Source organism: Aedes albopictus, chromosome 3 (genome assembly GCF_035046485.1).
Source record: "Aedes albopictus strain Foshan chromosome 3, AalbF5, whole genome shotgun sequence".
Lineage (NCBI taxonomy): Eukaryota > Metazoa > Arthropoda > Insecta > Diptera > Culicidae > Aedes > Aedes albopictus.
Genome location: NC_085138.1, coordinates 22,334,544 through 22,349,858, shown reverse-complemented (window position 1 = coordinate 22,349,858; position 15,315 = coordinate 22,334,544). Strand labels below are relative to the sequence as shown.

General features: G+C 38.5%; 1 protein-coding gene across 1 annotated transcript; it reads right to left on the bottom strand.

Moving 5' to 3' along the window:
• Positions 1-13,388: 13,388 nt before the first annotated feature.
• LOC109427282 (uncharacterized) lies at positions 13,389-14,253 on the bottom strand. The gene is made up of 2 exons (XM_019702811.3): positions 14,095-14,253; positions 13,389-13,975 (listed from the first exon to the last, which is right to left on the bottom strand). The coding sequence occupies exons 1-2, from the start codon at positions 14,113-14,115 to the stop codon at positions 13,460-13,462; spliced, it is 537 nt and encodes a 178-aa protein (XP_019558356.2). The 5' UTR covers positions 14,116-14,253; the 3' UTR covers positions 13,389-13,459.
• Between the last annotated feature and the right edge of the window lie 1,062 nt (positions 14,254-15,315).

Sequence of the window (15,315 nt, the reverse complement as noted above, 5' to 3'; positions counted from 1 at the left end):
CAGGCTTTGTCTCAGTGAGGACGTCACGCCAAGAAGAAGAAGATGGTGTGCAGAATACCAAATCATTGGTAAAGAAAATTTAACGAGGATTACATAGGGCTTGTTCACAAATGTCATAACGCTGGAGGGGGTGGTTGGTCCTTCACGGTGTTACAGTTCGAACAAAAATATGTTTTCCTAAAAGAAAAGGCCTATTTTGGCGTTATGAAATTTGTGAATGATGCCCATGTTGGTTTTTTGAGAACTAAGGGCCTATTCTGACCAATGTCTACAGTCCATCAAATCATTTAATTTTTTAGGTATTTCGGATTATAACTATGATTACTACGTACACTGCTTATAACCATACCATAACCGTCCCATAACCCAGCAAATATGGGACTACACTGAAAATATTCTACACGTTCGAGCCACATGTTTCAAACATGAATTTTCACCACTTGGAAAAAATCTGAATTTAACGTGTCAAACCAGTCATAAATCTACTTTTCGAAATCATGTGTAAAACACGTTAGTTTGGCATCCTAAGTTTCAAATTTGTTAGAATATCAGTACCAGGCACCCAGCTGCGGGTCCCTGTTCACCAAAAAATAAAGTATAGGACATACTTAACGCGGGCGAGTTCGGTGATGTACATTACATTACACTAGTTTACAGCATTTTTGAACTCGGTAAGCTGATGATCATTTTTGGTGTAGAATCATGCCCTGAGTTCGAAAACGCGAAAGAAAAAAATTACAGTAGAGCGGAATTTTTTTCGACTTTCCATACAAGGTTGATGATTTGAAATCGATTTTTGTTCTATTTTTAAGCAAAGTCGCTAACTTCAAACATCTCATTCTCCGTAATCAATGCTCCGATTGAGCTGAAATTTTTACTGTAACTCGCCTACATATGATATGTCAAATAAACGTCGAGAAAGAATTTTTAAGTTAATTATTTCTTATTTAAAAAAATACATTTATTCAAAAAAATTTGGGAATTTTGCTAAAATTTAAGAAGATTGTCCCTAAAACTCGCCAATATCGTGAATTTCATCAATCTGACGCAAAACCTGTATTCAGATGATCGAATGGTATTGTATTCAGCTTTCAATTTATGGAAAAAGATTTAAAATTGGTTGAACAAAACGCAATATATTTGAATTTTAGTAAATTACATATTTTGAAAAGTTGTAAAACTCGATATTGAGCTAAAACTCAAAAACTGTTCCACTTAAAATTTTTTGAAGGTCGGTTTCGAAATCAGCACTAAATTGTGCTTCAAAAATTTTGGTCGTTGACAGAAGTTCACGACTTTCATTTTATTTTGTAAACTTGTGTTATAGGCGAACCATTTCCATTATCGATACATAAACATACTGCCAAACACGATAAAATCGTGTGTAAAAGACAGTGGTTTAGAACCTCAACTATTCAACATCTGATTCAAAAGAATTACACGTTAATATAGCGTGCTGTTTTGAACGATACATTAACGTGTAAAAGAACATGGATGAGGCGTGTCGATTATTTTCAGTGTAATATCACAAGTTTACAAAATAAAACGAAAGTCATGAACTTCTGTCATCGACCAAAATTTTTGAAGCACAATTTAGTGCTGATTTCGAAACCGACCTTCAAAAAAATTAAAGTAGAACAGTTTTTGAGTTTTAGCTCAATATCGAGTTTTGCAACCTTTTAAAATATGTAATTTACTAAAACTCAAATATATTGCGTTTTGTTCATCCAATTTTAAATCTTTTACCATGAATTAAAAGCTGAATACAATACCATTCAATCATCTGAATACAGGTTTTGCGTCAGATTGATGAAATTCGAGATATTGGCGAGTTTTAGGGATGATCTTCTTAAATTTTAGCAAAATTCCCAAAATTTTTTGAAGAAATGTATTTTTTTCAATAAGAAAAAACCAACTTAAAAATTCTTTCTCGACGTTTATTTGACATATCATATGTATGCGAGATACAGTAAAAATTTCAGCTCAATCGGAGTATTGATTACGGAGAATGAGGTGTTTGAAGTGAGCGACTTTGCTTAAAAATAGAACAAAAATCGATTTCAAATCATCAACCTTGTATGGAAAGTCGAAAAAATTTCCGCTCTACTGTAATTTTTTTCCTTCGCGTTTTCGAACTCAGGGCATGATTCTACACCAAAAATGATCATCAGCTTACCGAGTTCAAAAATGCTGTAAACTAGTGTATACGATCATAGGCAGTACATACACTGAATTAAACTTTCTTGAACGTCGTTTGGAAAACTTGTAATAGCCAAGTACACGAGAGCCAAGCGAGAGCTATTGAGATCCAACATTGTGCATCAGAAAATGTAATAATGACGGTGGGTCTCGGGTGCGTTTTAGATGCGTTTCATGGGTGTTTCAAGGAGATCAAGGGGATTTCAGAGGAACTTCAGGTGGTCTCAAGAGCGTTTCAGGAGTTTTCAGATGTGCCAGAAGACCTCAGGGGCGTTACAAGGCATCCCAGCGGGTTTCAGAAGGCACAGAGTTTCCGAGGGTCTTAGGGAGTTCCAGGGGATCTCAGGAGGTTTTAGGGGGTTTCGGATTATTTTAGGGGAGTTGGGTATCTCTGGGGCATTACAGGAGGTCTTAGGGGTGTTTTAGAGGGTCCCAGGAAGTTTCAGGGCGTAACTGGAGGTCTCATGAGCTTTTTGCCTTTCTCGTACACTAAGTGTAAAGGCTATATGTCCATTAGTATGGGAAAAACATCAAATTCTCGCTCCAGTCGACTTTTTAGATCCCATTTAAGTCCCATATGAACTGTGCCAAATTTCAGCGCAATCGGTGAAACTATAATTTAGCGCAAGCGGTTCATTGTTTGCATAGGATTTACTATTGGAAAAGTAACACTTTCAGATAAAAAATCCCAGAGGTCGTCCCTTGTCTCCTTAATTCAAATCGATCAATGCTTCTTGTAGAAAAATCATTTATGAAACTTTCCTTCGAAGACCGCAAAACGATTGGATGCTAGTGGAAAAAGTTATTGATTTATTAGGCGCTGTCCATAAACTACGTAGACTTTTTTTCAGCCATCTCAGACCCCCCCCTCCCCCCTCGTAGACTTTTGTTCATACAAAATTTTCGAAATTTGTATGGAGCGTAGACTTTGGTCAGACCCCCCCGTCCCCCCCTAAGAGTCTACGTAGTTTATGGACAGGCCCTTACCAATTAGTGATCCAACGAACGGCTTTTTGTTTTGTTTTATTAGCAGCACTGTGACATATGACATTGAAAGGCACGCCATCGAAAACATTCTTAATAGGGTTTTTTGCCCTATTCCCGGCACAACATGTAAACAAAATTATTTAGAACTTAAATTCACAACGAAACGACTGTTTTCAACCACTTCTTCCGTCTGAATCAGATACCTTATTGATTGAACTTGTTGTTAACAGTGATTGTTGTGAAGATTTTCTGCCGGAAAGTTGATTTTGAACGAGTTTACTGCACCTAGTCCAGCACCAATTCTCGGCATCAGTGCCGAACTTCCAGCAAAACCAAATGGGAAATCACTTGGGCACCCATCTTTGTGCTGCCGAAGTGCACCCGTCTGCGAGTAATACTTGTTGTGAGCACTTGTGCGGCTTCAGAGTGAAAGTGTAGCTCACTGACTGAGTGTGGATTCCGTTGCGAAAAGGTTGCGGGAGACGAATACCTACGGAAGGGCGTTTGGAAAATATGCGGCAAGTGATATTTTGATTTGTTTTGCTGTGAGGTGCCGGAAATTGACGCGGGTGCCGAAGTAGTTCGAAACCCTATTCAAAAAATCACGCAAGCAAAAACTACGTTTGAGCGAGTACTTTCTTGAAAACGTATACAACTTTGTGTAAAAGAGTCACTGTGGAGATAGCAAATTGGGAGGCATGTGAGTTCACATGATTAGGCACTGTTTTCCTTCAGCCATCCTCAGACAATTTCGATCACCGCAGCAACTTTCACCTCCTTTACTGCTGGGCGATCAAGTACCTTCTCCGACCTTCTGAAGGTACGTGATCGCCAGAGAAGAGAAGGGCATCTTAGAACAAATCGACCTCACGAAAAGTGATAAATTTTTGACGTCGAAAATCGACCTGATTTATTTTGTTTCTGCTCATTTCGTTTCCATCGTGTCTAAACGTCAAAACAACTGCATGGCTCAAAGTATGTTGATTACTTTCAGGTACAGCGGCCGTTCGCTCGTTGCAACATGTTTACATTGCAACGAGCGAATGCCATTCGCTAATTGCAACATCAGTTTGACACTAAAGTGCATCGAAATGCACTACCAGCATGACTGACAGCACAAATTTGACACTTATTGCTTTTTAATTGCAAAAACGTGTCAAATTTTGCAATTAGCGGACTTGCAACCAAAAAGCGTTGCAATGAGCGGGTTTGCAACGAGCGAACGGACGCTGTATAACCAAAATTAATGAATAAATGACGTCATATCGATGATTGATTCTTTTATTTTTTGATAATTTGTTTCATTGCGAGCATATCAATTGTTGTTTCGACCACTATGGCAATAATATGGTAGACGTACCAACAAAGTTTCTGCAATTGCAAGGTGTTATAAAGCATAATAATGGTGTCTACCCATTTTTCTAAATTACCATACGCATATTTCCCGCATTTTTGTATCGCGTACCCTTTTTACGGTTTTAATGAATAAGCAACGTTGATTGTGTCCCCGAAATACACTCTAGTTGAACACAATCTTTTTGCGAATCAATTTTTGAATTGGTATACCTGCCACCAAAATACTTACTCTGTCGTGTCAACACGGTTGAAATTTTCCGTGTAAAAAGTGTGGTTTCAACCGCAAGGTGTCGCGACCAACAGCATGAAATTTTAATCAATTTCTGACTCGGGAGAGGACCTTCTCTTCTCTGTGATCGCCCAGCAGTAAAGTAGGTAAAAGTTGCTGCGGTGATCGAAATTGTCTGAGGATGGCTGAAGGAAAACAGTAAGCCGAAACGTCACAACGTTAAACCAATAGTTTTCATTGGCTCACTGAGAAACATCAATAAAACAGATAAATAACATATGTTATTTCCATCACATTTGTATATCCCAAAAACAATCACTCACTTGATTGGACGAATAGTTCGAAAGTTATAAGTAGGAAGATTGTGAACTTCATTTTGTAGAAACGATTGAAGTTTCTAACGTGAAATGATGATAATGAGTTGTTTTTATCGATAAACTCTAAGTAAGAACAAAGAAATACAATTTTGGAATAAGTGAATTCTAAGTTTTTAAATCAATCATGCGTTTTATCGTTTTGAACAAGCGTCATTTCCGCGTGAGCATCCCTATCAAACAGATTCGGATTTCCTTTATAGTGCTTTATCTGACGATAGTGTTTGCCATCGATTCAAAACAAATCGATATCCATCGATATCGAAAATCTCTCACTGGTTGACCGGGTTGTTTCAGGCAATTTGGCCGATAGAACCCTCAAGACGAATAGAACAATCCTGTCGATAATACCCAAAGGACGAACAATGTTTTCGTTACATGGAACTACGTTTTGTATGACTTCCAATACTTTTGAGTTGTAATTTTACACAAATGATGTATCTATACACGCGAAAACATTAGATCGATTACAACCAAAACAGTACTGATGTTTTAATTTAGCCAAAAAGTATACCAAATTACCAAGTAGTGAATGTTATGGAACATGGAGAAAGCAAAAGTGGAACTAAATAATTATAATATGGAATTTGTTTATTCTACCTATTTTGCTTGTTGACCTTAGGGAGCACCTATTAAGTACGTCACGATAAAATTGGAAATTTTCAACCCTCCCTGCCTCCTCCAAAAGTGACGATTAAGTTAATGGATGACCCCCTTATGTGATAGATTCCATTTCATTGCTTAAAATAAAAAAATGAGGAATATAACTAAATTATATCTACAGCTGTTATAATTTCTACATTTGATATAATTGTGATAGATTAAAACAAAATCACTAACGACAAATCAAGTCTATTATACGTCAACGAGCTCAATGTGACGTCATACTACCCCGCTCGTGTGCGTCTGACAAACAAGGATTTGAATGAGGAAACTGGAAATACGTGGAACCAGTAAAGCTTTTATCACCACCCTCTTCAAGTGTTGTGGTGGCCTCATTGGTAAAGGCGTCAGATTGCTACCGATGGTAGGTGTCTTAGTTCAAATCCCGTTCGGATCCGACAATTTTATAACGTACTGGAAACTATTTTTTTATGTTACTTACTTTTTTCTAAAAATATAATAACACACTTAAAAATATTTAAAAATGAGTATAAAAATTTAGTTTTTACCCCAAAAGCTTGTCAAGGAATTATAACACAATTTGTAATAATTTTGTTAAATTCTATCATATTTCATGGAACAAGTTCTGTAATATTTTTGTTATGATCATAACAAAAGTTATTACATTTTTGTTCTTTTCTTGTGGGAACTTTGTTAGAATTTTTGTTATTTTAACCACTAACCACAGACAAACAGACGTCTCACTCTACTCACTTCTCATCGTTTCCCTTTTTAACGGATTATTTAAATATTCCGTAGTTCGCAAATCGCTCGCTCATGGCGCTCACATCGATTTTGCTCCTGTTTGACGTTTGCTCACTACTGCCATCTACTCAGTGGGTTTGCGTACCACAGCATAATTAGCATTGGGCGATTGGGTTTGCGTGACGATGATTTTTATCGCATTTTGTTCCAAGTGATACGTCTGTTTGTCTGTGTACTAACGGTACGTGTTTTATAACAACCCTTGTTATAAAAATTTATCGTAACAAAATAACACAGCTTGTAATAATTTTGTAATGTCCATCTAGTCGGGATGTCAGCCAGACGAACATCACAGATGTGATAATCGACAATGCGTTTCAAGCATTTCAGAAAGAACTAGGTAACCAGATACAACGGACGCACCCTTTCGGGATAAAACTATGGAGTAATTTCACGCCATGAAAACTACAAGAGTTCAAAACAAGTTTGAAATACTCAAATCCCTCTGGAGAAAAATAGGACAAAACCCCATTTGCTCCTGGAGATTTGAAGTAAGCAGAGCTTTTTAGGGCCCACTAAGTCGATTATATAGCTATAATTCTCAAGCAGAAGCTAGAGATTCGTAACTATACAAAAGAATGGATTTTCCGAAGATATTTTGAAATTGAACAGATCAGAGTTCCATTCAGGAATACCTCGTTAAGTGTAGAATTAGCGTTTAAGTTAAAATACACGTTAATATAAACATAAAAAAGGAATACCTCTTGTGGTCCGCACAGATCGCAGAGGACAAGCTTCTTTCAAAGCAATAGTTATGGTATACCACAATGGAGGGCGTTGTAGGTACAAAACCACAATGAAACTCTCTTGGAGTAGTAATGGAGGCGAGTTATCCATAAAATGTGGTCGCAACCAATTAGTACAGGTTCCCTAGTTTGTTGAGCAGGGTCGCCTGAATATGCAAATTTTTGCGAAGGAACACTTAAATTGCAAAGAAGGTCAAATGGAGACTTATCATCTGACACATCCCAACCAGTCAACTCATGACAAATTCTGCTCATGCAGGAGTTGGGTTAGGTGCAATTCTATATTAAGTTATCCATGAACTGTACTACCTAAGTAATCCATCCAACTGAAGCATCTAAAATTAATGTTTGAGCTACTTCAGATGATGTAATCATCGTAGCAATACTGCCAAATACCAGCGAAAAGATGCTGAAAACAAGAGCTTACTTGAAGGCATCCATAAAGAAATGTTCAAACATACTGGTAAACATATTCTCGTGCTCGAGGCACGACACTTCATTTAAAATGAAAGAAGCAAAACTGGGTTCACAAGGTACAGAAGTTACCCTACGAAAATGAACTTTTTTAAGTAGAGCCACTTGGGCTACGCACGCTTTTTACGCTGAAAATTGATCTGAGGTTTCCTAGCCGTAGCCACTACCCAAACTAGATAGGATTACACTCTTCACAATCACAGTACAAAAAGGAAACATCAACGACAAACCAAATCGGTGTCAATTGAAAAACGTCAATGCCGAAAACGCATTAAGCGAAACCATGTAGGTAGTAATGTAAGCTAAATAATTTATAACATTTGAATAATCCCGCCCTTATTTAGCCTCAAATTTGAGACTTAAGAAAGGTACTGATTATCTCGGAGAAACGCAAGGTCCACAGCACTATTGCTCCGGTTAGTGCAGTAAAGGCGTAATACTTTGGAGGACACCCTAATTCTCCACAGGCTTCGTTTGTGGTTAGGTTTTTATCATTCATTCCTTGGCACGGTAAGCATAAAGCCGCATAACACCATGAATTAGGGGTCACCTGTTTAGTGGACTCTTACCACTGGATCAGGCGGTCCGTAGTGTCATTCTTAGCCAATTGAGACAATCGCTACCGACACTACACAGCTATCTAGGCTGATCGAGAAAAGAAGTTAACATTGATGGTTAACTTCGAAACGAGCCCGGACAGCCCACTCAGTGAACTCTTGTAAAGAGGAGACTACTAAGGCATTGAGTATAAACATTTGACCATTTTTGTAATTATATGTTATCAATCTTACACTTGTTTCTGAAGATCTATATTGTATTAGTTGAATTTATCATCCATAGCAACTGTAGGGATGTTTAAGACTCAAAATTAAATTCGTGATACGTCATTCAGAATAGTTACTGTTATACAAGGAATCAATCACCTGAAAGCTTCATGATACAAATAAAAAAGTTATATGAGAAATTTCGTCCCTTAACTAACGCCCCACCAGTTTTTGAAACTAGACTTTTTCACAAAAATTGTCGTTGAACACCGACTTTAGTAACATCATTTTTTTTACCCTAGTTTCGTTTGAAATGAGTTGTAGAACACTTTACGATTACTCACATTTTTTTCCTAATAATATTTCTGACCTTACAAATGAATGTTTCAATGGTAGCGAAATTGAGAAAAGACAATGCTGTTCTGTTTTTGATGTCTATTGTCCAGTTGAAAGCGTATTTTCATGAGTGGTAATCTTTATAGGGTATTGATTCCCTTATTAAGCATGTGGCTCCCGTTTTCATCCTACGAAAAACAAAGGATTGAAGCGCTGTTTGTGATATTTCTTATTTTTGTATTTTTTGTGAGAAGTGAGCACCCATGAAAACAAAGAGAACGGAATCAATCGGTGCCGTAATCGCTTGTTTTCGAATAGGATGCATATGGGAGCGTGAGATTACTGATGGCACACATACCCTAGTATGCCTTTATTTCCAACACACATTTGAAGCGAATTTGGAATTAGTAAATCAATTTTAAATGGTTTGACGGTTTTTCAAAGTAGAATGTGAAAATGAATCCCTTAACACCCCATAAGTTCTTAACACCCCATTTTACGGTATCAAAAACGATATAAAAGCATTTGTTTTTGAATTTCGTGCGTATATTTGATGTTTAGATTAATAAACTAGTGACCATTGTACTGGTTCTTGTACTAATTCAATAAAAATAACTGGCATGTCCCAATTCTTTTCAAATTGATTCAAAGAAGGATAAAATAAGTGAGGCTGTTCAAATTTTAAAAAAATAGTTACTTGACTATCGAATTGTACCAAACTTATTCGTTTTTTTTTTTCAATTTATGGATGTAATTATTGTAGCGACTCATCATAGCCATTGTGTGGGTTATTGAAGAATGGCTAAAATATAAACGACTCATAAAAAAGTGATCATTTTCCGTAACAAAATCAGAAATTGCCAATAAAGAAGTAGGGGTGGGAGCAATAATAAACTAAAAAATTTCCACAAACAAATCAAAAAGTGCATAAATAAATCAAAATTTCCCATAAATAATTGATTTTTGAGCAATAAAAAACGTCGGAATTTCCACGAATAATTCAATAATTGCAATAAATAACTACATTTTTTCCACCAAAACAGTTAAAATTTTCCATAAATAAATCTGATTTTTCCATAAATAATTTAAAAATTCCCAACTGAAAAACATCAAAAAAGCAATTGAAAATTTAGCAATAAATAGGAACTGATGAGCAAGGTAAAAGTACCAGCTGAGCCATGCGGCGAAGCCGCATAGAGGATTGAGGAACTGAGGCGGCAGAAGGCCACCGATGTTTCCGAAATCTGATGCGTCGTAACTGCGTCGATTCGGTTCTAGGCAATCCACAGATCCAAGAATTTGCCCGGTATAATGCGAACAGAGATGTTATCCCTTTTTTAAGTCCGACGAGCGTTAGCGAGTTCGGACAGCAAGCGATTGTCTGTTAAATTGCACAATAGTTTCAGTCTTTCTATCATAGTTCTATAATGTAGTATGTTCGAAAATTTTTGTTGGAAAAAATATAGTTTTTTATTGCAATTGTTGATTTATTTGTGGAAATTCTTACATTTTTTATTGCTAGAAAATCAATTATTTATGGGAAGTTTCGATTTATTTATGCGCTTTTTGAATTGTTTACGGAACTTTTCTAGTTTATTGTTGCTTCCACCCCTAATTATTTATTGGTAATTTTCGAATTATTTATGGAAACTTTTTAATTTATTATGGGACGATTAATTGGCTGCCTTGAAGAATCCGGAGCACCCGCAAAAGTGAACAAATTTTTCGAATTAAGTTGTGCCGCGATTAAGCTTGAGTTTGAGGCAGGCATCTTCAGTGTGTGAGCGTTGGTGACCTTCTATTTTTAGGCGAAAATGACGCCTGCCACGTCAGGTTGCCGATGAATCTGGGGGAGAGGAAGGAAGTGATGATTGCAATCGTTTGTAACCACAGCAGATCGAATATACCTCTGCGTCTGCACAAATTCTTGCGGATGTGGGAGTGTTGGTGGGATATGGTAGACATAGGGTTCACATCATTGGTGCGTGGTTGCCAGGCGTAAGGTGTTAGATATGTGTGATTATGATGCTAATGCGGAGTACATAGTACGCTTCATTGCATAACTCGTAGGCGTTTATGATAGGTTAATACTGTGCTGTGAAAGTTGGAAGAAAGGGAAACGTTTTTTCAACCGTTTCTGGTTCTAAATAGTGATAGCTATGAACATATGATTATAGATGAGTTGTATATGTAGAGAGGAGAGAGAAAGTTCATAGAAAGAATCAAAGTAGAAGGAAAGGGACGGGCCAGGGATTGAACCCAGGACCTTCTGCATACGAATCAAAAGCGGAAGCGGTAGACCACCAAGTCCGCCTCAAAGTTTAAGAGATTTGAAATTCAAAGCAAATAATCGGTTCATTTTTATGCGTGACAAGTTTAAGCAAGAAAACTCTAACCGGGAAAATTTTATCATACACGGTAATTGATGGTAAAACATGCAATCTTTGAAAAGTTTAAGGTTTTTTACAAAAAATGCAGATTATAGATAATCCAAAACAATGCATTGAATGTTATTTTCGACATGGGTACTAGATAATGATCGTAGTCTGGATAGACTAATGGCTTGATAGATAATAGAGATGATCAATAGTGAAGTTCTTGTGTGATTAAAAACAGTTAGCTCTTTCCCAGGACAATCGTGAAGACACTAAGATGTTCGGACTAATATTACCTTATCTCCTCGATGACACCGTTAATGACATTACTAAAATTGAGAGTTCTCGACCTGTAAGTATAAACATTGAGAATGGTAAGCTCTCAAGTCGTGTTCATGTCCCAAGTCCTATTCAATGTTCTTGTGTGGAACTTCTATTACTCTTATGAAGCACGACGTAGCGACTACGAATTGTACTGTCATCTATGCTCATTCTCATACTCAAAATCTTTGAAAATTTGGCGAAAAATGTGTGTTAGAATGTATTTCACTGTTATCCCGATGGTTTTATGAAGCAAGAATACTGCCTTTGAGTTTTTTTTTTTCAGACGATGATGCTTCGATATCTCTTGAACTGTATTGTAAAGGAAGTAGTGAACTATAAATGCATTAATTACTGAAAAAAACGCGTTCCAATAATGTGATCAATCAGTGGAACTGAAAACGGAAAATGAAGCATTTGTATGTAATCCAATACAAGTATTCCTTCATCTTCATCACCACCAAGAACAACAAACCAATTAAAACGTCCTTCTTGTGAGTAATTAGAAAATCATGCTGATTGAACTGCCTTGGGCATATTGATCTCTCAAGCCTTGCACGTGACCGCATCAATGGACACCACCATCGCGGATAAATGAATAAATAAATCAACAGCCGGATCGCGCGCGCGCGCCACTTCGCATTCAAATTGGTAGGCATCGGATCGGCAATAAGCAAGGTCCAAAAGAGAATGGCCGCGCCGCAACCAGCAAGCACCGCTGCGGCGGCATCAAGTGCGAAACGCGTCAAGGAGCAACACATATTCTGCAGTCAATCGCGGCACAGCATAATGACGACGGCGACGACGACGCTATTTACGATAAGTAATGAAGATGAAACATTAGCCAACCGACAACCGCGGGCCTCAATGGGGTCCAAACGATCGATTGACGGGGCAACGAGTTCATTAGGCTGGTGCAGAAGATGGGACGAAGTTGATATTCATTCTCTATATAAAAATCTTAGCAAGAAACGAGCTCACCTATGAATGACGATATATACGATAGTGACTTGGTTAATGGGATGAGTCATTTTTTTCAAGTGTACTGTATTCATACAAAACATCCCGAGCAGAAGAAAATAACAAGTGAATAACATATCAAGGTATTTATCTTAAATACTACCATACCTTGATATGTTCTTCATTAGGTGGTAATAAGAGGCAAAATAACAAAAACGAATACCAAAATTTTGTATAAATAACACCTAGAAAATAACAAGTCTTGTTATTTCGATAATGAATACATACCTAAAATTTCAAGTACTGTATTTGTTATTCCAAAGTTATTGAATAACAAACTAATAACATTTCTTGTTATCAAATGTTTCATTTGTTCGATGACTTCATGATGTAATAACAAATCTTGTACTTTGGTTATTTTAACTGCTGAACCAACAAATACTACATCAATACCAAATTCTGCTCAAATACCTCCAACTGTTATTGTGATGTTCTCATAACATTTCGTAGAATAACGCAGTAATAACAATTTCAGGTATTATAACACATGTTGCTCTTCGCATGGTATTTGTAAGGTATGCCCTTCTGCTCGGGATGTCAACTGCAACTATGTATTACTTTATGAAGGACGAAATTGCATTCGATGAACCTATGTGCTAAAGCACAAGCGAGAAGGAGTCAAAGTAAATACATGCACCCACATACCATGCATATAAAGAAGTGTCAACAACATTCGGAACCCGTCTAATGGCCATTCACCATCACACGTTCGAATGCAATTTAGGCCCATTCTGCAGGTGGAATGTCGAAAACGCACTGCGATCGAAACACTGAAACGCTTCACGGTGACAAATTTATTTTTTTCTGATCTAGCAATACCTACACACTACACACGAATAAATTAGATAATTTACTTTCTACCTAGGGGAGCACCATACGAATCACTGGGGGCACCATAAGATCCACTTGGGGCACCCTGGCCCGGGGCACCGTATTGACCACTGGGAGCACCTTGTTCAGCACCACCTTGCCAGAACTCGGCGACCTGCATGCTTTGCCGTGGGTTCTCCAGCTCAATTCCGGTCACACGACCTCCCTGCGAACTGCTTCCGGCTGGTGGTCCATAGGACCCATATGGACCTCCAGCTCCACCACCATTCGACGACGGGTATGGACCTCCTGCACCGCCGCCACCACCACCACCGCCATTAGCGAATTCACTCTCGTGCTGCAGCAACAGCATCTTCACCATATCGAGCAGCTGAGGATCCACCGATTGGCCCTCAGAAGTCTGCTGGCCACTGTTGACCTGCTGGTAACCACCGCCGCCGCCGCCGCCACCGCCACCACCATTCCGACGATCCGGATATCCACCGGATGCCGGAGGTTCGGCCAGTGACACTCCTACGAGCACCAAAACCACACACTGCACCAAAATGAAACGAAACAAACAAAATTCAGAATCAGATCAGAACAATCTTCACTTCCAGACTCTCAGGAAATCACTATTTATGGACCCCCGTTCACGCGTCCACGCCAACTCACCACAGCACTTAGCCTAAGCATTGCAATTCACTTGGTTCACTAAGTTCTAAAGTTCTCCCGCTGTTGCACCGTCAAAAGAACACTACCGAATGCTTAGACATTACACTTGACCAACGAACTTTATATCAAATCTTCTGGTGCGGGGTCCTACACAAATGTTTCTGAATAAGTCTCGTTGGCGCGCGGAACTCCGGCAGCAGCATCGGTGCGTTGCCGCCTCGTCTTCTTCGCGCCACCGTCCGGCCGACCGTCTTCGTTCGTGCCGTCGCTCGCTGGAATCACCCACCACATCGAGCCTCTAAGAACGTACCGAGTTTTAATTGTCCAATTTGGTTGTCTGTTGTCGGCGGAGGCTCGGGGGGCTCATGCCGCCGCCGCGGCACAATGGGTCTGAATTTCGACAAAATCTTATCGCGATTCTAGGAATCTTCGCGCTGCGTGGTGCGGTTGGGGTAATAACTATTTTTAAATGCTTGGTTCTCGGATGCAGATGGGTGGTGGCTGTGGCCGGAGTTAGAACAACTAAACTTTCACTGCAAAACTGAAGGTGAACAATGAGCAAATGAGCATACATATGTCTGACTGTGAGGTGTTGAAGAACTGTGTGAAAATGATTAGTTCTGCTCTTGGTTCAGCTATGTATGAATTTTGAATTACTTGATCAGGACAGATGCTACCTGAAAAAACCTAGAAGCTTGAATTGTCAGTCTAGTTTGTTGTGATGATTACCGGTACTAGTTGACAGAGTTTCACAAAATAATAATAAAAAAGACGCAACAGGTTCGTAGCTTGTGCAATCTCTGTTCTGTGGCCCAATGTCCACCATTATCTATAGCAACGAACACATGTTAGGTAGAAGTGTATCACCCGTGTTTACACAGGTAGGTAGGTATTAGAGTGGGTCAACGTTGTATGGAGAAACTTTAAATTTGATCGTATCAACCCGGAACAAAGTTTTTTCAATCTATATTAGCGTCCAAAACAACTGTGCAAAATTTGGGAGCGATTGACTGCGTCCCCGTATTCCGCTTTGCGATTGAAATTTGTATGGAAGTTAGTATGGGAAAACGCACTTTTTTGCATTTTTCTCATAAATTGAATTTTTTCGTCTAAAACAGTCTAACCAATGACAGTAAAGTATAGCCTAGGATATGCCGAACAACTTTGCCGAAGACCGCAAAGTGATCCGACGCTTGTGAAAAAAGTTATTCACCAGGTAAC